General features: G+C 43.5%; 2 protein-coding genes across 3 annotated transcripts in view; one reads left to right on the top strand and one right to left on the bottom strand.

Annotated features, from left to right (window-relative positions):
* Positions 1-11,789: 11,789 nt before the first annotated feature.
* On the bottom strand, positions 11,790-17,875 carry NSA2 (NSA2 ribosome biogenesis factor). Its single transcript, XM_075854876.1, has 6 exons — positions 17,730-17,875; positions 16,153-16,340; positions 13,926-14,076; positions 13,660-13,839; positions 12,057-12,249; positions 11,790-11,954 (listed from the first exon to the last, which is right to left on the bottom strand). The coding sequence occupies exons 1-6, from the start codon at positions 17,730-17,732 to the stop codon at positions 11,887-11,889; spliced, it is 783 nt and encodes a 260-aa protein (XP_075710991.1). The 5' UTR covers positions 17,733-17,875; the 3' UTR covers positions 11,790-11,886.
* A 277-nt stretch (positions 17,876-18,152) lies between these two features.
* GFM2 (GTP dependent ribosome recycling factor mitochondrial 2) overlaps positions 18,153-23,993 on the top strand; it is a 63,260-nt gene continuing 57,419 nt past the window's right edge. For both annotated transcript variants that reach the window (XM_075838269.1, XM_075838278.1), the window contains exon 1: positions 18,153-18,230. The gene's annotated coding sequence lies outside the window, so the exon portion shown is untranslated. The remainder of the gene's footprint in view (positions 18,231-23,993) is intronic.

Below are 23,993 nucleotides of genomic sequence, written 5' to 3'. Positions count from 1 at the left end.
ACACACAACACAGTAAATCAATCCGGTTTTTGGAACTCCACTTAATATACAAACCACTTGCAATTCAAGCCACAGAGCAGGCTCTACAGAGTAGTGAGGCCTGATTTATACCACCTGGTAGCAGCTAAGCCCTCCCCCTTACTCAGCTACTCAGGAAACTGCAAAGGAAAAAAAAGGTTACAAATTATGTCACTTTTGCAAACTTTGTAGCAAGCAAGCAATCAATACATATATCACATACAATGGCCCCCCACTTTGTCACACACAACACAGTAAATCAATCCGGTTTTTGGAACTCCACTTAATATACAAACCACTTGCAATTCAAGCCACAGAGCAGGCTCTACAGAGTAGTGAGGCCTGATTTATACCACCTGGTAGCAGCTAAGCCCTCCCCCTTACTCAGCTACTCAGGAAACTGCAAAGGAAAAAAAAGGTTACAAATTATGTCACTTTTGCAAACTTTGTAGCAAGCAAGCAATCAATACATATATCACATACAATGGCCCCCCACTTTGTCACACACAACACAGTAAATCAATCCGGTTTTTGGAACTCCACTTAATATACAAACCACTTGCAATTCAAGCCACAGAGCAGGCTCTACAGAGTAGTGAGGCCTGATTTATACCACCTGGTAGCAGCTAAGCCCTCCCCCTTACTCAGCTACTCAGGAAACTGCAAAGGAAAAAAAAGGTTACAAATTATGTCACTTTTGCAAACTTTGTAGCAAGCAAGCAATCAATACATATATCACATACAATGGCCCCCCACTTTGTCACACACAACACAGTAAATCAATCCGGTTTTTGGAACTCCACTTAATATACAAACCACTTGCAATTCAAGCCACAGAGCAGGCTCTACAGAGTAGTGAGGCCTGATTTATACCACCTGGTAGCAGCTAAGCCCTCCCCCTTACTCAGCTACTCAGGAAACTGCAAAGGAAAAAAAAGGTTACAAATTATGTCACTTTTGCAAACTTTGTAGCAAGCAAGCAATCAATACATATATCACATACAATGGCCCCCCACTTTGTCACACACAACACAGTAAATCAATCCGGTTTTTGGAACTCCACTTAATATACAAACCACTTGCAATTCAAGCCACAGAGCAGGCTCTACAGAGTAGTGAGGCCTGATTTATACCACCTGGTAGCAGCTAAGCCCTCCCCCTTACTCAGCTACTCAGGAAACTGCAAAGGAAAAAAAAGGTTACAAATTATGTCACTTTTGCAAACTTTGTAGCAAGCAAGCAATCAATACATATATCACATACAATGGCCCCCCACTTTGTCACACACAACACAGTAAATCAATCCGGTTTTTGGAACTCCACTTAATATACAAACCACTTGCAATTCAAGCCACAGAGCAGGCTCTACAGAGTAGTGAGGCCTGATTTATACCACCTGGTAGCAGCTAAGCCCTCCCCCTTACTCAGCTACTCAGGAAACTGCAAAGGAAAAAAAAGGTTACAAATTATGTCACTTTTGCAAACTTTGTAGCAAGCAAGCAATCAATACATATATCACATACAATGGCCCCCCACTTTGTCACACACAACACAGTAAATCAATCCGGTTTTTGGAACTCCACTTAATATACAAACCACTTGCAATTCAAGCCACAGAGCAGGCTCTACAGAGTAGTGAGGCCTGATTTATACCACCTGGTAGCAGCTAAGCCCTCCCCCTTACTCAGCTACTCAGGAAACTGCAAAGGAAAAAAAAGGTTACAAATTATGTCACTTTTGCAAACTTTGTAGCAAGCAAGCAATCAATACATATATCACATACAATGGCCCCCCACTTTGTCACACACAACACAGTAAATCAATCCGGTTTTTGGAACTCCACTTAATATACAAACCACTTGCAATTCAAGCCACAGAGCAGGCTCTACAGAGTAGTGAGGCCTGATTTATACCACCTGGTAGCAGCTAAGCCCTCCCCCTTACTCAGCTACTCAGGAAACTGCAAAGGAAAAAAAAGGTTACAAATTATGTCACTTTTGCAAACTTTGTAGCAAGCAAGCAATCAATACATATATCACATACAATGGCCCCCCACTTTGTCACACACAACACAGTAAATCAATCCGACACACAAATCGTCCATGGCCAGCAGGTATCAGGAAGCGGGTTTTAAAATTTTAACGCGCTGGTATAGGGTGCCTTCCAGATTACATGCTATGATTCCGGCGGTCTCACTGCTGTGCTGGAGATGTGGTGACCAGGTGGGAACGATACTACATGTCTTCTGGGAGTGCCCGCGGCTGACAGCATTTTGGTCAGAAGTGTGGCGTATCACCTCCAAATTCACTGACTTCGCGCTCCCGTGCACACCGGCCTTCTTCTTGCTCCATCTGTGCGAGGTTCCGCTGTTCTCATATCGTCGCTCGGTGGTCCGCCATCTGGTGAGCGCTGCCAGGGCCTGCATACCAGCACTGTGGAGACAATCGGCTGCGCCGTCGCTCAGCATGTGGTTCGATAAGATACAGGAGATCATGGGGATGGAAGATCTCACTGCATCTATGAGAGGTACTCACGCCAAGTTCATCAAGACTTGGTATCACTGGGTCAGGTTTCAGTCATCTGTGGAATTCAGGAATATTGTAGCCTCTTGATGTGCTCTTCAGCCATGACACTTAACAAAGGAACTCGTCCCTTCCTTTCCCCCCTCTGTCGTTCCTTTTTTCTAATTTCCTTTTTCAAACTTTCTTTTAAGTTATGTTTCGCTGTGGGCCTTGATGCATGTCTGCAGGCTCAAGATGCAGGGGATTAGCCCCAATTATTGCTTGACAATATCCTGTCTGTACATCTACCTCAATGAAGGACCACATATACCGGCCTGCGTGCCGAAGTACCACATGGTTGCGTATTTTTTACATTTATCGTGACATGTTTGTTTGTAAAATTGATAAATAAAAGAATTTATTAAAAAAACAAATTTCAAAAGACACTTTAAGCGGGAAATGATCAGACAAACCATGTGGCAGGTAAGTCATCTCCTCCACAAACAGCAAAATAAGAGAATTACCCAGACCCAGATCAATGCGCGAAAGAGTCCCATGGGTCACAGAGTGACACGTAAACTGTCTAACTGTGGGATACTTAATGCGCCACAAATCCACCAGGCCTACCTCACGCAAAAGCTATATCAACAGTATTATTAAAGTCTCCTACAAACAACCAGGGCACTTGAGGACCATGCTTAGTAAATTGCATAACGCGCTGAAGAACATCGCTCAAGTATGGCGGAGGAACATACACCGCCACTAAAATACAAAGGGATGTAAACATTTTCCCGTACAGACACACATAGCGACCCTCAGAATCAATATCCGAAGCAAGACCCTCAAAATAATACTCACTCCTCTGGAGTATGCAGTATGTGTATTGTTGTCCCACCCATTGGTCTATCTAGGAGCGAGAGTCTATCAGGGGTCATATGAGTTTCCTGCAAGCAAACAATCATTGGATGCTCATCCTTCACAAAATCGTATATAGCTTTTCGCTTGTTAGCATCTGCTAAGCCCCTCACATTCCAGGAAATTACTTTTATTGTATCAGCCATGACCCATATAGAAAATCATCAGGGACCCAAGCACACCTCTACACACAAAAGAAAAGGCCAAAACGGTAAGTATCACTGCCCTCCCAGTGTCTAGAATTTGAGCATCCCATCCAAAAACCCCACCCCAACCCCTCCAACAAGTAGAATAAGTCCCATTACCGATTCCCTAAAAACTTGGAATCAGGGACCAGGGCTACAACGTATTTTTCCTACAAACCCCTTCCTATCTGTATATTTTGCAAGGCAGGCTATTCTCCCTCTGAGGGGGCAGCCAAAATATAATAACAATATAAAGTAACAGGCAAACGATAAGCCCACAGTATAATCAGTCTCCCAGTGGTATACCAGTACCACCATTTAAGTGCCAAATGGATAGCGATTCAGATACATCCGGGTATATAATAAAAAGGAACAAAACATGCATACAGCTATGAACAGGTAAAGAATGACAGCATTTTAACCACTAGACCAGTATGGTAGCCATACTCACACTACCCAGGACCCAGTCCCATTAGACCCACAGTTCATGGGTCAAACATTAATCTTGAGGTTAGCAGTCATCATCTTCATCTCGGAGATCCTAATCCCCCGAGACCCGCAATTGACGCTCATGTTGATCTAGCCACCTCAAAGCATTTTTCTGATTTTTGAAGAAGTGTGTACCGCCAAGCGTTGCCACCCGCAGCCTTACCGGGTATAGCATGGAATAGCAGAAAAGAAAAACGAAAAACTGATGGACCAACCAGCACACTTTGGGTAAAAATAAATACAAGATAAGGCTGTATTAAACAATTTATACAAAATTTATTTATTATTAATATTTATTTATTTTAAATATATTGATATAAATTACATTGTCCATGCACAATTGTCAGATTTATGGAAATTCATCGTGCATAGAAATGGATTACTAACATTCATAGAAATGAGTTGCTAACAAACATGCAAGAGCTATTGCGATATACCGACAAATTATTACATGCATACAAACATATGTTTTACAAGATGATACAATGACATAGTGTGGTTTAAAGAGGCTCTGTCACCAGATTTTGCAACCCCTATCTGCTATTGCAGCAGATAGGCGCTGCAATGTAGATTACAGTAACGTTTTTATTTTTAAAAAACGAGCATTTTTGGCCAAGTTATGACCATTTTTGTATTTATGCAAATGAGGCTTGCAAAAGTCCAAGTGAGCGTGTTTAAAGTAAAAGTCCAACTGGGCGTGTATTATGTGCGTACATCTGGACGTGTTTACTACTTTTACTAGCTGGGCGTTCTGACGAGAAGTATCATCCATTTCTCTTCACAATGCCCAGCTTCTGACAGTGCAGACACAGCCGTGTTCTCGAGAGATCACGCTGTGACGTCACTCACTTCCTGCCCCAGGTCCTGCATCGTGTCGGCCACATCGGCACCAGAGGCTACAGTTGATTCTGCAGCAGCATCAGCGTTTGCAGGTAAGTAGCTACATCGACTTACCTGCAAACGCCGATGCTGCTGCAGAATCAACTGTAGCCTCTGGTGCCGATGTGTCCTCGCTCGTCCGACACGATGCAGGACCTGGGGCAGGAAGTGAGTGACGTCACAGCGTGATCTCTCAAGAACACGCTGTGTGTCTGCACTGCCAGAAGCTGGGCGTTCTGAAGAGAAGTGGATGATACTTCTCGTCAGAACGCCCAGCTAGTAAAAGTAGTAAAAACGCCCCGATGTACGCACATAATACACGCCCAGTTGGACTTTTGCAAGCCTCATTTGCATAAATACAAAAATGGTCATAACTTGGCCAAAAATGCTCGTTTTTTAAAAATAAAAACGTTACTGTAATCTACATTGCAGCGCCGATCTGCTGCAATAGCAGATAGGGGTTGCAAAATCTGGTGACAGAGCCTCTTTAAATATAGGTTTTACTTGGCATCTCCTATAAAAGCGACAAGGGACATCCCTGTCAAGTTCCCCTGCTCAATGTAAGCAGTGTTTTTAAGTCTGTCCCTTGGATTTCCATTGAGTAGGCGGAGGCAATAGATAAAATGAAATCCCATTTTCTCCAAAAACAAACAAAAGTAATCCCATTCAATGCTGTCGAACACTTTAGCAGCATCCAATGAGCAAAAAATCCTATCAGCCGGATTATCGACTGGAAAATGATTTACCAAGGTAGACCGCGCCAGCAGAAACTCGTATTAATCAGAGTGTACAATACTTTGAGAAAATATTTCATTTTAAAACAGTCTATTCAGATACCTGATCCCAGAATCCGTAGCGTTTTAGACATCTGTAAAGATGAATCCAACCCGCATTTTCACTCAAACATTTTGGACAATCAGCATTAGGCCTATAATTTATCCTAACCAACAATTTAGGAGTGAGGCGCAGTTGATGGACAATAAACTATTAAGATTGAAGATATGCCAAACAAGGGGAGAATTTTGGAATAGATTTTGAACTAGCCCATGCTTGAGCAGGGTCCGCTTTAATCCTCTCTCCATTTTTGTTCTTATCTTTGTGGATATCTAGCCAAGACATCCTAAATAAACAACTTATATAACTTTAATAATGAACCCTTTATTTTGTACATGCAAAAACAAATTTCAATAGGTTGGAATCCGATATCTTAACCCCTTCAGGACTGAGCCTGTTTTGGCCTTGTGGACGCAGGATTGTTTTCGCATGACTGTACTTTGTTAGTGGTAAAATTTGATCAATAAGTTCAGTATTTGTTTGTGAAAAACACCAAAATTGAGACAACTTGCATTTTTCTAAATTTAGATGCATCTGCTTGTAAAACAGATAGTAATACCACACAAAATAATTACTAATTAACATCCCCCATATGTCTACTTTATGTTGGCATAGTTTTTTGAACATCCTTTTTTTCCCCTAGGACGTTACAAGGCTTAGAACTTTAGCAGCAATTTCTCACATTTTCAACAAAATTTCCAAAACCTATTTTTATGGGGACCAGTTCAGTTCTGAAGTGGCTTAGAGGGCCTTATATATTAGAAACCCCCATAAGTCACACAATTTTAAAACTGTACCCTTCAAAGTTTTCAAAACAGCATTTAGAAAGTTTCTCAACCCTTTGGGTGTTTCACAGGAATTACAGCAAAGTAGAGGTGAAATTTACAAATTTCTTTATTTTTTTGTCAGAAAATCCATTTTCTTCTGTAACGCAAAAGGTTTTACCAGAAAATGCAACTCAATATTTATTGTCCAGATTCTGCAGTTTTTAGAAATATCCCACATGTGGCCCTAGTGCGGTAATGAACTGAAACACAGGCTTCAGAAGCAAAGGACCACCTAGTGGATTTTGGGGTCACCTTTTTATTAGAATATATTTTAAGCACCATGTCAGGTTTGAAGAGGTTTTGTGGGGCCAAAATAGTGGAAACACCCCCAAAAAGACACGATTTGGCAAACTACACACCTCAAGGAATTTATCAAGGGGTATAGTGAGCATTTTAACCACACAGGTTTTTTTTTGCTGAATTTAGTGGAATTCGTCCGTAAAAATGAAAATCTACATTTTTTTCCAATAAAACTTAAAAATTATACATTTTTACAAGGAATAAAGCAGAAAAGGCACACCAAAATTCGTAAAGTAATTTCTCCTGATTACGGCAATACCCCATATGTGGTAAGAAACGGCTGTTTGGACTCACATCAGGGCTTACAATGGAAGGAGCGCCATTTGGCTTTTGGAGCTCAAGTTTACTGGATTGGTTTTCCGGTGTCATGTCGCATTTGCAAAGCCCCTGCGGGACCAACTCAGTGGACATCCCACAGAAGTGACCCCATTTGGGAAAATACAGCCCTAAAAATAATTTATCTAGGGGCATAGTGAGCATTTTGATCCCATAGGTTTTTTTGCTGAATTTAGTGGAATTAGGCCATCAAAACTTCTATCGTTTTTTACGGCGTTCATCGTGCGCTATAAATGACATTTAATTCTGTGGGTCAATGCGATTACGGCGATACCATACGTATATAGGTTTTCTATGTTTTACACGATAAAATCACGGTTTTAAAATAATTTAGTTTGTGTGTCCCCCTAAGAGCCACAACTTTTTTATTTTTCCATCAAGAAAGCTGTGTTATGGCTTGTTTTTTGCAGAACAAACTGTAGTTTTTATTGGTACCATTTTTGAGTACATGCAACTTTTTTATCCCTATTTATTCAATTTTTTGGGAGATGAAGTGACTAAAAATAACGATTCTGGTATAGTTTTTTTATTAGTTTCTTTTATGTCGGTCACCGTGCGGGATAAATTACATTATATTTTTATTGTTCAGGCCGTTACAGATGCGGCGATACCAATTATGCAATTTTTTTCTAGTAATAAAAGGACTTTATAAAATGGGAAAGAGGGCAATTTTTATTATATTGAAATGTTACTTTTTTTACACTTGTATTATTTTTTTTACTCCTACTAGGGACTTTAAGATCCAATTGTTGGATCGTTGTTATAATACCCTGCAATACTTATGTATTGCAGGGTACTATACCTGTCAATTTCACACTGACAGGGCATTGGGACCTACTCGCCTTCCATAGATGGCAGACCGGAAGCCTTTGTTAGGCTTCTGGTTGCCATAGCAACAATCGGACCCCTGCAAACCAGTAGCAGGGTGCCAATGTTGTTGTAACAACTTAAATGCAGCAGTCGCTATTGACTGCCGCATTTAAGGGGTTAATCGGTTCGGATCACCACTGTGATCCGACCCCATGTTTTCCCCCAGTACTAAGGCTGCTAGTAGCAGACCGTACTGGGAGATCCTGGGCTGCGGGGAGCGCCTGTGTGTTCTGTTAGGAGCACACGTAAATTAACGGGCTGCAGGCACAAGGACCAGTGCTGCAGCCTGATAATCTACGTGGGGTGGTCGGGAAGGGGTTAAGTCTCTTGGGATAAATAATATCACAACCGGTGGACTTGACCTGTAAGTATCTAAACAATAAAACTTTAAAGAGCCGAAACTCTATCTGAAGTTTTTCGAAAGATTTAAGGTTAAAAAATAAATCTTTTACAGTTTTTACACCATATATTACCAGAAGCCAAGGAGCTAAGTGAGTATAGGGAACAATTGTCCCACACAGGAGAAGACAAAACGAATTAATGGCACCTTGCAACTTTTTGGAGTATTTTCAAACCTTACATTGCAAGACCCAAATAGGATGATTTTTGAAAATCTTTGTCTTAAATTGTCCAGATTCCAACAGTTGTAGGAACAAAAGTATCCTCCTTCAGCAGCTAAAACAAGGAGGCCGAATTGTACTGGACAGCAGCCTATTGCAGAATTCGTATGGCTACTGAAAAGTAAGTATTAACAAGCAGCGCTGATAACTGCATGGTTAATATCTGTTCATTATTGCATGCAGCTCAGAGACCGATTTACTAAAACAGGTAATCTTATTCTTTAACCCCTTCCCGACATTTGACATATCCATACGCCAAAGTCGGGTAGGGGGAGGTATGGAGTGGGCTCACAGTGAGCTCGCTCCATACGATGACTGTCGGCTGTATGTTACAGCCGACACTTGAGTAACTAGCGGCATCGCGCTCGATCCCGCTAGTTTAACTCGTTAAATGCCGCGGTCAATACTGACCGCAGCATTTAAATAGTCAGAAAGAGGGGGGCGCCCCCTCTAACAGCTCATCGCGCCCCCCACAACGCAATCGCGGGGGGGGGGGGGGGGTGATGGTTGCTATGGCTGCCTGGGGGCTTAATGAACGCCCCCAGGTCCGCCATCTTTGTACACCTCTTAAGCCTTGCCTCCGGCAGGGCTTGATAGAAGCCTGTCAGAATCCCGATATACTGCAATACATTAGTATTGCAGTATATCGTGCAAGCGATCTAACGATCGCTGGTTGAAGTCCCCTAGGGGGACTAATAAAAAAAAAGTAAAAAGAAAGTATTTTTTGGTGTAAAAAAAAAAAATTTAAAAAAAAAATTAAAAGTTCAAAAAACCCCTCCTTTTCCCATTTTCCACCTAGAGCATAGCAAAAAAAAAAGTAAACATAATTGGTATCGCCGCGTCCGTAAAAGTCTGAACTATTACAATGTATTGTTATTTAACCCGCACGGTGAACGCCGTAAAAAAATAAAAAAAAAAATAAAAATAAAATTGTAAACGCCAGAATGTCTATTTTTTTTGCTCACCTCATCTCCCACAAAAGAATGAAATAAAAAGTGATCAAACCGTTGGATTTACACCAAAATTGTATTATCAAAAACTACAACTTATGCCGCAAAAAATAAGCCCTCATACCGCTTAATCGACAGAAAAATAAAAAAAGTTGTGGCTCTCGGAATTTGGCGTCGCAAAATACATTTTCTTTTTTACACTTCGCTTTTTACAAGTAGTAAAACATAGAAAAAACTATATATATTTGGTATCGCCGTAATCGTATTGACCCACAGAATAAAGTTAACATGTTGTTTTAATTGCACAGTAAATTCCATAAAAACAGTGTGCAAAAAACCATGGAGGAATCGCTGTTTTTTTCGTTTTCTACCCCACAAATAATTTTTTTCCCGTTTCCTAGTACATTATATGGCAAAATAAATGGTGCTACGAAAATCTACAACTCGTCCCGCAAAAATCAAGCCCTCATAGTACTATATTGACGGAAAAATAAAAGACGTTATGGCTTCTGGAATGTGGGAAGGAAAAAACGAAAATGAATATCTGAAAGTTGTTTACGACAGGAAGGGGTTAAAGTGAAACTCTGGACAAAAAAAAAAAATAGAAAAAGTCTTCATAAACTGGACCCACTTTATTTATTTTTTAAAACACAAAATGAACCGTAAAAAAAACTAAAAAAAAAAAACTGTTTGGTTGTATTGGCCACGGACACCTTCCCGTAGCACTACTGATAGGTGTCCGTGTAGTAGATCTGTACCGCAAAGGGTAGAACATGTTCTATCTTTTGAGTTTTACGGGCCGTGCTCCCATACTTTGATTACGGGCACTGCCGTGTGCATGAGGCCTTAGGGTTATAATACTCTGTTACAGCAGTTACCAAATCCCCCATAAGCCAATGCTCTGCGGCTGTTAGCAGGTGTAGCAATTCGTTTTCTGACACATACATACAAGCCCTCATACTTAAAGAGGCTCTGTCACCAGATTTTGCAGCCCCTATCTGCTATTGCAGCAGATCGGCGCTGCAATGTAGATTACAGTAACGTTTTTATTTTTAAAAAACGAGCATTTTTGGCCAAGTTATGACCATTTTTGTATTTATGCAAATGAGGCTTGCAAAAGTACAACTGGGCGTGTTGAAAAGTAAAAGTACAACTGGGCGTGTATTATGTGCGTACATCGGGGCGTGTTTACTACTTTTACTAGCTGGGCGTTCTGATGAGAAGTATCATCCACTTCTCTTCACAATGCCCAGCTTCTGGCAGTGCAGACACACAGCGTGTTCGTGAGATCACGCTGTGACGTTACTCACAGGTCCTGCATCGTGTCGGCCACATCGGCACCAGAGGCTACAGTTGATTCTGCAGCAGCATCAGCGTTTGCAGGTAAGTCGATGTAGCTACTTACCTGCAAACGCCGATGCTGCTGCAGAATCATCTGTAGCCTCTGGTGGCGGCTCGTCTGACACGATGCAGGACCTGGGGAGGTGACGTCACAGCGTGATCTCTCGAACACGCTGTGTGTCTGCACTGCCAGAAGCTGGGCGTTCTGAAGAGAAGTGGATGATACTTCTCATCAGAACGCCCAGCTAGTAAAAGTAGTAAAAACGCCCCGATGTACGCACATAATACACGCCCAGTTGTACTTTTACTTTTCAACACGCCCAGTTGTACTTTTGCAAGCCTCATTTGCATAAATACAAAAATGGCCATAACTTGGCCAAAAATGCTAGTTTTTTTTAAAAATAACGTTACTGTAATCTACATTGCAGCGCCTATCTGCTGCAATAGCAGATAGGGGTTGCAAAATCTGGTGACAGAGCCTCTTTAAAGAGTTGTCTCATAACATCAACTGCTTTCCAAATAAAAGCTGGCCACGGGGGTTGTGGGTCTGGCTTATCTAACCCCCCCGGTGATCAGTGATTATGATCAGGGGAAGCCATGTCTGGACAGACATAGCCCCTGCAGTGGCCGGGTACATTTAGTTTAAGCTGCCCATGTTTTTAACTGTACTTGGAGTCTAAAACGAAACAAAAGAATAAAAGTACACTAATACATGCTTGTTAACACAAAAACTTTATTATTAAATTCAGCAGAAGGTGATCTCCCAATATGGGCCTTGTTATTTATAGCAGAATCCAGTTCATGTTCAACCAAAGCGAACGTTATACCAGCAAAACTGCGTTGATGCAGCCATCATTTTCAGGATTATTTGTGACTTGTGCAAATTTTCCTAAAGGAAAAAAATAAATAAAAATGAAACCCTTATTTTAGTTCAATTGTTATATAAACAGTCATGTCACATTCAGTGTAGTTAAGGGATTTGAAACCTTACCCCATATAACTTTGCCTCCTTGCGTGACGAGACCAAGTTCGCTGACGTTGACCTCAATGACGGTTCCCTTCGTGATGACACCTAAAGTGGTGTAAAGTGGTGATGATGGGTTCTTCTTTACACCCAGGATAGGCAAGCAGAATGTGGCTTTCAGTTCTGGATGAGTCACGTGTGCCTTTTTAAATCGTAAACCCTGAAAAGCAGAGAACACAAAATTAGAATTACCGTCTGAGGTGTCAAACCTAGAGCAATAACACTGCAATATAAAGTCCTAATCCAGCACCTGACAGTCTGTTGCTGGTTTCCGGCAATCTGAAATCGCAGAAGACTAAAGGAAACTTATGATCACAATAAAGTGACTACAGCATATTTCATGTTAGCATTTTATTTTGGGATGTCTTCCTGCAGTGTAGATTCTCTACCCTAAGCACATGATGCAGATTTTGCTGCAGAAACATCTGCGACTGAAAATCGGTTCCATTCACCGGAATAAAGTGGTTTCTGCAACTAACACAAAATCTGTAGCATGTGCTTTATAGGAAATATTCATACATTTCTATGACTGTCCAACAATCCAGAATATCTGATAAACCACCAGTCAGGAGCTGTTCATTCTGGGGAAAAAAAAATGTAAGTATATGAAAGCAATTCACTAGAATAAAATTACCTAGGCGCAGCCGGCAGATGGACAGACCAATCAGAGAGAACCATTATCGACACCATCTAGAGCCCTGACTATAGTAATTATATTCTTGTACATAGGGGGCAGTATTATAGTGGTTATAAATACACAAGACTATAACTACTATAATACTGCCCCCTATTTACAAGACTATAACTACTATAATACTGCCCCCTATGTACAAGACTATAACTACTATAATACTGCCCCCTATGTACAAGACTATAACTACTATAATACTGCCCCTATGTAGAAGAATATAACTACTATAATACTGCCCCCTATGTACAAGAATATAACTACTATAATACTGCCTCCTATGTACAAGTATATAACTACTTGAATACTATCCCCTATGTACAAGAAATTAACTACTATAATACTGCCCCTATGTACAAGAATATAACTACTATAATACTGCCCCCTATGTACAAGACTATAACTACTATAATACTGCCCCCTATGTACAAGACTATAACTACTATAATACTGCCCCTATGTAGAAGAATATAACTACTATAATACTGCCCCCTATGTACAAGAATATAACTACTATAATACTGCCCCCTATGTACAAGAATATAACTACTTGAATACTATCCCCTATGTAGAAGAATATAACTACTATAATACTGCCCCCTATGTACAAGAAATTAACTACTATAATACTGCCCCTATGTACAAGAATATAACTACTATAATACTGCCCCTATGTACAAGAATATAACTACTTGAATACTATCCCCTATGTAGAAGAATATAGGGCCTGTGAGGTGACTTTTACAGAGCTCATGTACAGTAAAAGTATTATATGTCAATTATTGCAAAATTTCTCAAAAGGTGTGACCATCTACACAAGCTCTCCCAACCATCTCCTTCATTTCATGACTCTTCACCCTGTCACTGTTGGTATAACCTTACCATCGGTCTAATGAATCTTTCATATTTAGGAGGTTTTCGTGTGAATCCATCTCCAACAAAGCAGACTTTGGTGACCATCCTCTTCCAGGCCTTCTTCTTCCTCTTTCCTGTGCGGATCACTTTAAGCACTTCGGTTTCTCCTTGCGCACGGACTTTGGGGAGCGGAACCTCCCATTTACCCTAAAGCAAATAATGTAGTATTGTATAAAAGATACATAAACACAGACATGAGACTCAACTAGTCATTGCACTAAATGATCACTTACGGCTTTCTCTTTCCGCTTTTGCTTGATCATATTGGAGAGAACTTTGGCTCTGCTTTGTCCTTCTCTGTCCAGCAGATAAGCTGGAACAGCTCCTTCCGGTGTCTTCTCGTCATTCTTCTGCTTGGTGTTCCTCTTTTCATGCATTTTAATACTAGATGATAGGAAAGAGACATGTAAAACTATGGGCTAATCTTTTTCATTATACTACTATAAACAGAAGCACCAAGTCCTCGGGATAATGCATCGTATGGCTCTATATGGCCTTAGCGGCCGGTGAGTAACCGGCGACCACTTGTAATTAGACACATAAGAGAAATTACTGAAAGATCTGACAACCATTTCGCTGCCGCGACAATTTTCACACTTTGATAAACACACAAAACATGAATAAAAGTCTTGTCCTTATATTTTACTAGTTTTTATACCCGGCGTTGCTCGGGAGGTTGACTTACAGTATAGATAGAGTAAAACCGCACTATTTAAAATACCCAATTACGTGTTGTAAGGCCCCATGCAAACGACCGTATAATTAGTCCGTAATTACAGACCCATTCACTTCTATTGCCCATGGACACCTTCCTGCCGTAGAAAGGCTCCGCAAAAGATAGGACATGTCTATAGGACTTTATATGGGAGCACGACCCGCATATCACAGGCTGCAGCGGTCACATGGACTGCCGCGTCATCCGGGGAAGTCGGACTGGATGTCAAGAGGGACACGTCACCAAGACAACGTTACGTGTGAACTTCTTTTACTTACTCATTGCTTCTCCATGCATTTTAGCCCCTCAATTATACGAGACAGGACAACTGTCCTGCCTCTGTGTAAACCCGCTGTGGCCAACATCGCAGTGCTGCTGTGTTAGGCAATTCAGCGAGGAATGATGTACGTTGCAGCCAATTATCGGCTGTCACGTCATCAATAGGGGGCGGAGCCTATTCCCTGATTTTAGCCCAATGAAAAATCAGGCTTCAAACAAACTTTCGATAATATATAGAAGATGAAAGTAGACGCTTTACACATTGTAAAAATGCCACCCAGCACTTTAGACTCATGGGCGCCTTCATGCAATTTTGCATCAAAGTGTAAGGTTTTGTAAGAAAAGGATAAAAAGTCATGTCTGTGGCTAAAAGTCTGCACAACATCTCCTAAAAATAAAAAGTCAGGGTGTGAAGAATTCATACATGCCAGAATAGACTAAAAATAAAAAGATCAGCAATCCAGATGCCGTAAACATCCAAATAACGAAGTTGACAAATGGTCTAAATAGGCAAAGGGGGTGATTAGATGTGTCACTGCTCATCTTAGTAAGAAAAAAACCGTATATCCTCTCCGATTGGCGACATGGTTGATACAAAGGAAATAAAGTTTCTGTACCCCCCATGGGGTCATTGGAAGAGAGGGATGACCACATCAGGCGGTGTTCTTTCTTCCTGCTGTCACAGCTTCCCCCGTACCAGCAGCTTCGAGCCTGGTATCATTTATAAGCGAAGATTTGGCGCTTTAAGCAATATCATAGCTGCGGCATGAATTTAAAGTCGTAACGTATTACATACACCCTTAACAGTGAAACAGTTAAAGGAAAAATATAAAGCAATGCATGTTCAACCTGCATCACAAAGTGTACCTATTGTTTTCATTATGCATAAAGAAGAATAGATTTTTATAATGTACGGAGCGCCACGCTGCTGGTAAAGGAGCGCCACGCTGCTGGTAAAGGAGCGCCACGCTGCTGGTAAAGGAGCGCCACGCTGCTGGTAAAGGAGCGCCACGCTGCTGGTAAAGGAGCGCCACGCTGCTGGTAAAGGAGCTCCCCCTTCACAGAGCCAGGGTTTAATAATAAAATTCTGTCAACCTTAGCTAAGGCGGCCATATGAAATGTATGTTTTTAGCCACAGACCCAATGGTCAGGTCCATGTTTTGGAATCTACACACTTTACGGAAATATGGCATCTGCAATGGTGTTGAAGGCACCACCACAATCTCCACCTTGTGACAACTCACCAGACAAGCGCCAAGGTACCACAACAAATTGACATGAAGTTAATTTGCGTGATGAAATCAAAGAACATATCAAAACGACATGAAGGCCATGTATAAGCCACAGAGCCTTGGGCTGGATGAAATATTGCCTCATGTACTTTTGCTGTGTTCCATGAATTGACCAAAGAAATAAAACTTTATGAAGTCTTGTCCTCGAGCCTTAGGAAAGTCAGAGCCACTTACGTCTTCTTCATCTGGATCTTCTCGGCATGGCGCTGCTTGTGGTACAGTTTGGCTTTCAGACCAATAAGTTTCTTAGCTTTCTGTGATCGCTCGTGAGCCGCTCGGCTCTCCTTCTTCCTCTTCTTCTCATGGTAATCCAAGCGATAACCGTACCGCTTACGATGTAATTCAATGTGGTCGTTCTGAGGCTATAAGTATACAAAAGAAAATCAAGTGAATCAGTAACAAGTACGAACTGCAAACAACTAAGACAATAAGCACAACATTAACCCCTTAATGATCAAGCCAATTTTGGCATTATAAAGGACCTCTTATCTCCTGACGGGTCTGTTTTAACTTCTATTGTATATATCCCCCATAAAACAACAATGCCGGAGCACCTTTTCTTATACACTGTGCCGTTCCTCTGTTATTCCTCTTAAAAATGTATGAATAAAATGGCAACTTGCTGTTACCATTCACACAGCCCGACATTAATGCCCTACATACTCACCGATGCAGCGCGGTCTTCTTCAGGTAAGGCCTCTCGTCTTCACGGTATCTGCGGCGACGCGATGACATTCACCGATTTACCGCCAACTTCTCCTGTTCTGGTCGCTAGTCTCATATGATCTGCGAAGGCGATGACATCATCGTTCCACCTTCGCAGAACCCGCGAGACTAGCGACCAGGAGAAGTCGGCCGCTGCCACGGTGTGTGTCATCGAGCCGCCGATAGCCAGCAAGAGAACTAGTAGTTCCCTTGCCAATCCCCATGTCACAGATCAGTTTTTAACGGTTGTTACATGTATTCACAGCCGTTAAAAACGGATCCATTGACTTCTATGGGGGCCGTTAAAACGGCCAAAAATAGGACGTCCTATTTTTTGACAGCCATTATTCACAGGCCGTTAAAAAACGGCCGTGTGAATACACCCGTAGAACATTATTGCTATGAAAACGGCCGTGTGACGCAGTTAAAAGAACGGCCGTTTGAATAAGGCCTAAATGCTTTCCTAGACTGAATACATAGTAGCAAACTTTCAGATGTTAGACCTGAGCTGTTTAAATCTGTGTTGATATCCACATTCTGCTCCGTCATAGGAGCAGAACAATGAAAACAACAGCACTGACGGATCCGTGGTATGACAGACACCAATGGCACCCCAACAGAACCCACAGACTTTAATGGGTACTGCCAGGTTTCCGTTCTGGTGTTCGCCATTTCACTGGAAAAAAATAGCCCATACTGTGCTATTTTTTTCCACCATTTTGGTCCAGATTTGTGACGCGGGCGCCTATCAGAGCCTCCAACGCAGCTTTAGATCTGTGGAAATTTTCCAGTCTTTGAATATACACAAGAAGGTACCTATTCACAGACAGAAAGCAAAGATCTTAAAAATTCTGAGTAATTAAAGCACAAAGTAAAAGGGGAAAAAACATCAGACCTTATCACTATATAACGGAGGGCCGTCTCGTAAAGACAACCTATTTCCATAAGACATATAGACTGCCAGCTAATGGGTATCAGCCATGGCAAGGCCGGGCACGTGTAGTGACCACAGCTGTATTATGCTGTACACGCAGCGGAGTACTCACCATGTTGTCCCTCTAGTACTGTACTGCTAGGCTGGTGCGGTCTCTGGCTCGGTCTTTATCCAGTGGCGGTTCAGTAGATGGTAACAGAGGAACCCGGGGCCTGAACCACAGCCACCCAGCAAGATGGAAGTGTAAAAAGAAAGCGCCGCCCACAGAGCGGACATGACGTCATTTCCGGGTAATACCAACATCAACAACACCGTTGGTTTGCTCTAATCACTAGAACTCTGGTGACTTTCTATCCATATGTAACACTTCCATAGAGGTTATAATACTAGCTCGCTTCAGCACCAAGAAACACAGGATATGTTCAACACAGCCCGGTCTCTAAGTGGAACGCAGCTTTGGTCGAGACCACGCCTGGAATTCTGGGAAGAAGGTCAAACTTGTTAGGGTTACGTAATTACGTCATTACGCATTCAACTTCTGTTATCACGTGGGAAAAAGCGGAGCATGGAGGTCACATGGTGCATGTGCTACTAGCTGCTGCTACACTGACAGGTGAGACTATTCTTCCTTGTAGACAGGGGCGGACATACCGCATGTGCAGCCGGTGCAGCTGCACAAGGGCCCCGCGTGGGAAGGGGGCCCGTTCCTCTGCTGGCCGACTCAGTTCTCAGCTGCGCGATGCTGAGGACTGAGACAGAGGCCCGTGGACCACTGGCGTAGCTATAGGGGTCGCAGCGGTCGCAATTGCGACCGGGCCCCGAAGCCAGGGGGGCCCACGGCCCCCCGCACCACATCAATAAAAAGTTACTATAGTAACTCGGGCCGCGGGCCCCTGTTACTATAGTAACATACTTTACTTACCTTCCTGGTTCCGGATCGCAGCGGAGGTCCTGACGTCAGGCGCTGTGCGCAGCGCATGACGTCACAGCGCTATGCCGCCGCGCACAGCATCGAGACTACAGAACTCCCGCCGCGGCCGAAGAGGAAGGTAAGATAGCCCTGACTGGCGGGGTCCGACTCCTGGGACCCGCCAATCAGCTGTTTTGAAGGGGCCGCAGCACTCGTACGAGAGCTGCTCCCCTTCATTCCTGTCACTTCATTCCGGTCACACTGTGAATCGGTTTCGGCGATTCACAGTGTGGGCGAGTAGTGAAATGAAGGGGAAGCAGCTCTCGTACGAGTGCTGCGGCCCCTTCAAAACAGCTGATTTGCGGGTCCCGGGCGACACATCAGCTATTGATGGCCTATCCTGAGGATAGGCCATCAATGTTTAGGGACTGCACAACCCCTAAGCCTACGATGTAGCAGGCTTAGGGGGCCCATGAGACAGGATCACAGATTGTGTGATGCTGTCTGCTGGGCCCTGTATCTAAGCCAATCACATGGTAGGCTTAGATACATGGCCCATGCGTGATCCTGTCTGCTGGGCCCTGTATCTAAGCCTACCACACTGTAGGTTTAGATACAGGGCCCCAGCACACAGTAATCTTATACTGTATAAGATTACTGTCTGCTGGACCCTGTATCTAAGCCTACCTTGTGGTAGGCTTAGATACAGGGTCCCACAGACAGTATCACACATGGGCCCTGTATCTAAGCCTTAGGGTATGTGCACAGACACTAATTACGTCCGTAAGTGACGGATGTATTTCGGCCGCAAGTACCGGACCGAACACACTGCAGGGAGCCGGGCTCCTAGCGTCGTACTTATGTACGACGCTAGGAGTCCCTGCCTCGCTGTGGGACAACTGTCCTGTACTGTAATCATGTTTTCAGTACCGGACAGTTGTCCGGCAGCGAGGCAGGGACTCCTAGCGTCGTACATAACTATGATGCTAGGAGCCCGGCTCCCTGCAGTGTGTTCGGTCCGGTACTTGCGGCCGAAATACGTCCGTCAATTCCGGACGTAATTAGTGTGTGTGCACATACCCTAACACATGTGTTACTAATCATTTTTTGTGTGTTTTCTTACAGGTTCGGTCGTTGGACTACGGCGGATTCCAGGACTACTTCGATGACAGCTTTTTTTTTTATTAATAAAATGGTTAATGAGGGTTGTGTTTTTTTTTTTTATTTCAATAAAATATTTTTTCTATGTCTTTGTGGTTTTTTTTAAACTATATTACTACCGCCTTAGTAATGGCCGCCGGCTGATTGACAGCATCCATTGCTAAGGCAGGGCTTAGTGTTAGCCGGTGCAGAGGCTAACACTAACCCCCTTTATTACCCCGGTACCCACCGCCACCAGGGGTGCTGGGAAGAGCCGGGTACGATCCAGTACCTGACCATCTGTAGTGATGGTCGGCCACTGGGGTGGCCGCAGGCTGGTATTATCAGGAGGGGAAAGGCCAGATACAGTGGCCCTTCCTACCCTGGTGATGCTAGGCTGCTGCTGCTTTATTGTATCTGGCTGGTTATGAAAATGGGGGGGACGCCACGTCATTTAAAAAATAATTGGAAAGAACGATGTCGGGTCCCCCCCAATTTTCATAACCAGCCAGATACAACACAGCAGCAGCAGGCAGCATTACAAGGGTGGGAAGGGCCACTGTTTTTGGCCTTCCCCAGCCTAATACTACCAGCCTGCGGCCACCCCGGTGCCTGCCCGTCACTACAGCTGGTCGGGTACTGGTTTGTACCCGGCTCTTCCCAGTACCCCTGGTGGCGGTGGGTACCGGGGTAATAATGGGGGTTAGTGTAGACTCTGCACCGGCTAACATTAAGCCTCGCCTTAGTAATGGAGGTTGTCAATCAGCCAGCGGCCATTACTAAGGCGGTGATAATAAAGTTTAAAAAGATACAAGCACATAGAAATTTTTTTTATTGAAATAAAAACACAACCCTCATTAACCATTTTATTGAGAATAAAAAAAACGCCGTCATTGAAGTCCTCGTATCCGAAGTCCAACAACCGAACCTGTAAAAAAAACACAAACACACAAAAATAATCAGTAACACATAAAGAAGCAAAATTATTATTCTTACCTTTCCTGGGTCCAGCGCTGGAGCCGCAATGTCAGCGAGCTGGGCCCTGTATCTAATCCTATCATGTGTGATACAGTCTGCTGAGCTGTGTATCTAATCCAATCATGTATGATACTGTGCTGGGCCCTATATCTAATCCGATCATGTGTGATACTGTCTGCTGAGCCACTGTATCTAATCCTATCATGTGTGATACTGTCTGCTGAGCCACTGTATCTAATCCTATAATGTGTGGTACTGTCTGCTGAGCCACTGTATCTAATCCTATCATGTGTGATACTGTCTGCTGAGCCACTGTATCTAATCCTATCATGTGTGGTACTGTCTGCTGAGCCACTGTATCTAATCCTATCATGTGTGGTACTGTCTGCTGAGCCACTGTATCTAATCCTATCATGTGTGATACTGTCTGCTGGGCCACTGTATCTAATCCTATCATGTGTGATACTGTCTGCTGAGCTGTGTATCTAATCCTATCATGTGTGATACTGCCTTCTGAGCCACTGTATCTAATCCTATCATGTGTGATACTGTCTGCTCAGCCACTGTATCTAATCCTATCCATAGTTTATAGGGTCGTAGTGCTATAGATATGCTATGCTGTCTCCTATACACACACTTTTTTTTGGGGCGGACACATATGTATTGGGGCTATTTCCCGGACATTTTAAGCCCTGAGGGTATGTTCACACGGCAGCGTCTGTTACGGCTGAAATTACTGTGCTGTTTTCAGGAGAAAACAGCACCGTAATTTCAGCCGTAATGGCATGTGCAGGCGTCTTTTGCTGCGTCCACTACGGAAGTAATTGAAGCTGGTTTTCCATGGAGTCCATGGAAAACGGCTCCATTTACATCTGAAGAAGTGACAGGCAGTTTTTTACGCGCCGCCTTTCGACAGCGGCGCGTAAAAAAAAATGACCATCGGCACAGAACATCGTAAGACCCATTCAAATGAATGGGCAGATGTTTAACGACGCTTTTGAGCCGCATTTTCGGATGTAATTCAATGCTAAAACGCCCAAATTACGTCCGTAAATAGTGTGTGTGTGAACCCAGCCTTAGTGACGCCCCAGCTGCTAGTGCTGCATTGTTGGGTCACTTAGGAGACCCAGCGATGCAGCTGAAAGCGGACCGTCGGCCATGAGAAGTTTGCGGGGTGGGGGGGGGGGGCCCTGGCACATTATCTGCACAGGGGCCTTTTGCAGTCTGTGTCCGCCACTGCTTGTAGACCATTACAATCTATGCGTTTCCCTCATGTCTTGTCCACTGCGCACACTTCTAATTACATAGCAGTTATATTATAGGGATGAGTGACAGAATTTGACTGGAGGATCCCAGTAACAGTGGACTTGTCCTTTAAATAGTATTGTAGGTTTATAGGTATCCAAAATGTTAAAATAAAATGCTTTCTATTATACTCCTTATTAATTCTGCTGGGACCCCCGGGGAGCCGAATCTGCGGTCTCACCGCCCACAAAGCTGCTTCTATACCTCTCAGAGTTGTATGGAGCGGTAGGATTCATTCTTGGCCACTACATCATACAACTGGTGCCCACCACATGTGTACTGGTGGGCTAGGGGGTCCCTGTTCTATCAATTAGTGGGGATTCCAGCGGTGGGACCCCCAACAATCTAACTGTATAGAGGTTAACTGGGTTGTTCCACTAGGAATATACTTTATAGTGAAATCCAGCCCAAAGTGTGATGATTTTTTTGTATGTACTCTTAGGGTATGTTCACACGGCCAAATTTCAGACGTATACGAGGCGTATTATGCCTCGTTTTACGTCTGAAAATATGGCTACAATACGTCGGCAAACATCTGCCCATTCATTTGAATGGGTTTGCCGACGTACTGTGCAGACGACCTGTTATTTACGAGTCGTCGTTTGACAGCTGTCAAACGACGACCCGTAAATTTACTGCCTCGGCAAAGAAGTGCAGGGCACTTCTTTGCCACGTAATTTGAGCCGTTCTTCATTGAAATCAATGAAGCACGGCTCAACGTTTACGAGCGTCTCAGACTGCTCGTAAATTACGAGGAGGAGCTTTTACGTGTGAAACGAGGCAGCTGTTAACAGTCTGTCTTTTCACACGTAACTGCCTCTCAGCGTGTGAACATACCCTTATAAAAACACTTATCACCAGATATACAAGGGATGTTAGCATAGCGCCACCTGCTGTTTCTATGCAGTAGCCTTTCTGTGTCCACCTCTGTAAATGTGCCGCAGTGGATACACCCGCTCAGTCCTGCTTCTCTTTCTGCACAGCTGGGTATGCGGAGGGATCCCTGGTGCGGAGAGCTGAAGCTTCAGTGTCTTCTCCGCTTGTCAGAGGAGATGCTGAGCAAGCGCAATTGTAGTATCGCTGTCTCACGCTTGTTACTTTCTCAGTGTCCTTTGAAAAGCCCTTAAAGGGAACCTGTCACCGGAATGTCACCTATTAAACCAGCAATACCTGGTGGTAGTGGGTGAAAAATAATTTCTATAAAACCTAGAATTATCTTCTGAGTCGGCTCTGTATCTTTTTGTATTCTGTTTTTTAGGGTTCCCGTGTCGTATGCTAATGAGCAGAAGTCATATCTTCATTCCTCAAGCCTTTCCGAGTTAACCCCGCCTCCTTACTTTTGATTGACCGCTCCCCCCCCCCCCCCCCCAGCACACAAGATCCGGCACTTGCACATCGACGTTCTGGTGTGTGCGCACAACGGGACACCATAGCGGCGCATGCGCAGTAACTAGACTTGAGGCCCGGACGAAGCAGGGAAGGGTGTCTGACCATACATGACGGGCGCATCCGTGCTATCTCAGGCAACATTTTGGCATTCCGGGTGGGCTAGTATTTGTCGTGGGCGGCCATAAGAAGCGGAGCGAACGAGACTGCCGGATTATTACCATACAAGACGCTACATGTTTGCTGACCGTTATTTACAGTAAGAGGGGAAGTTAAGGAGAGGGGATAAGGGCAATGAGCTTTTGACAGCAGCGCCACCGAGGGGTGAGTAGAGTTCAATAGGTGAAATGCTGGTGACAGGTTCCCTTTAAGGCTGTTGAATAGAAACGGCAGTTGGCGCTAAGTTAAAGTGTAGCTAAACGTTTTACAAACTTCTGACATGTCACTATGACATGTCAGAAGTTTGGGTTGGTAGGGGTCCGAGCACTGAGACCCCCACCAATCGCTAGAACGAAGCAGCTAAAGCGCTCTGCCGCTTCGTGTCTGTTCAGCTTTTTCCGGAAATCCGATGTATCGGAGTACGGGCTCGTAGACTTTGTATTGAGTCCGTACACCGATACATTTTATTTCCGGAAAAAGGCGAACAGACACGAAGTG

Source organism: Rhinoderma darwinii, chromosome 1, assembly GCF_050947455.1.
Source record: "Rhinoderma darwinii isolate aRhiDar2 chromosome 1, aRhiDar2.hap1, whole genome shotgun sequence".
Lineage (NCBI taxonomy): Eukaryota > Metazoa > Chordata > Amphibia > Anura > Rhinodermatidae > Rhinoderma > Rhinoderma darwinii.
Note: the sequence above shows the minus strand (reverse complement) of the source record. Positions and strands in the feature narration are given on the sequence as shown.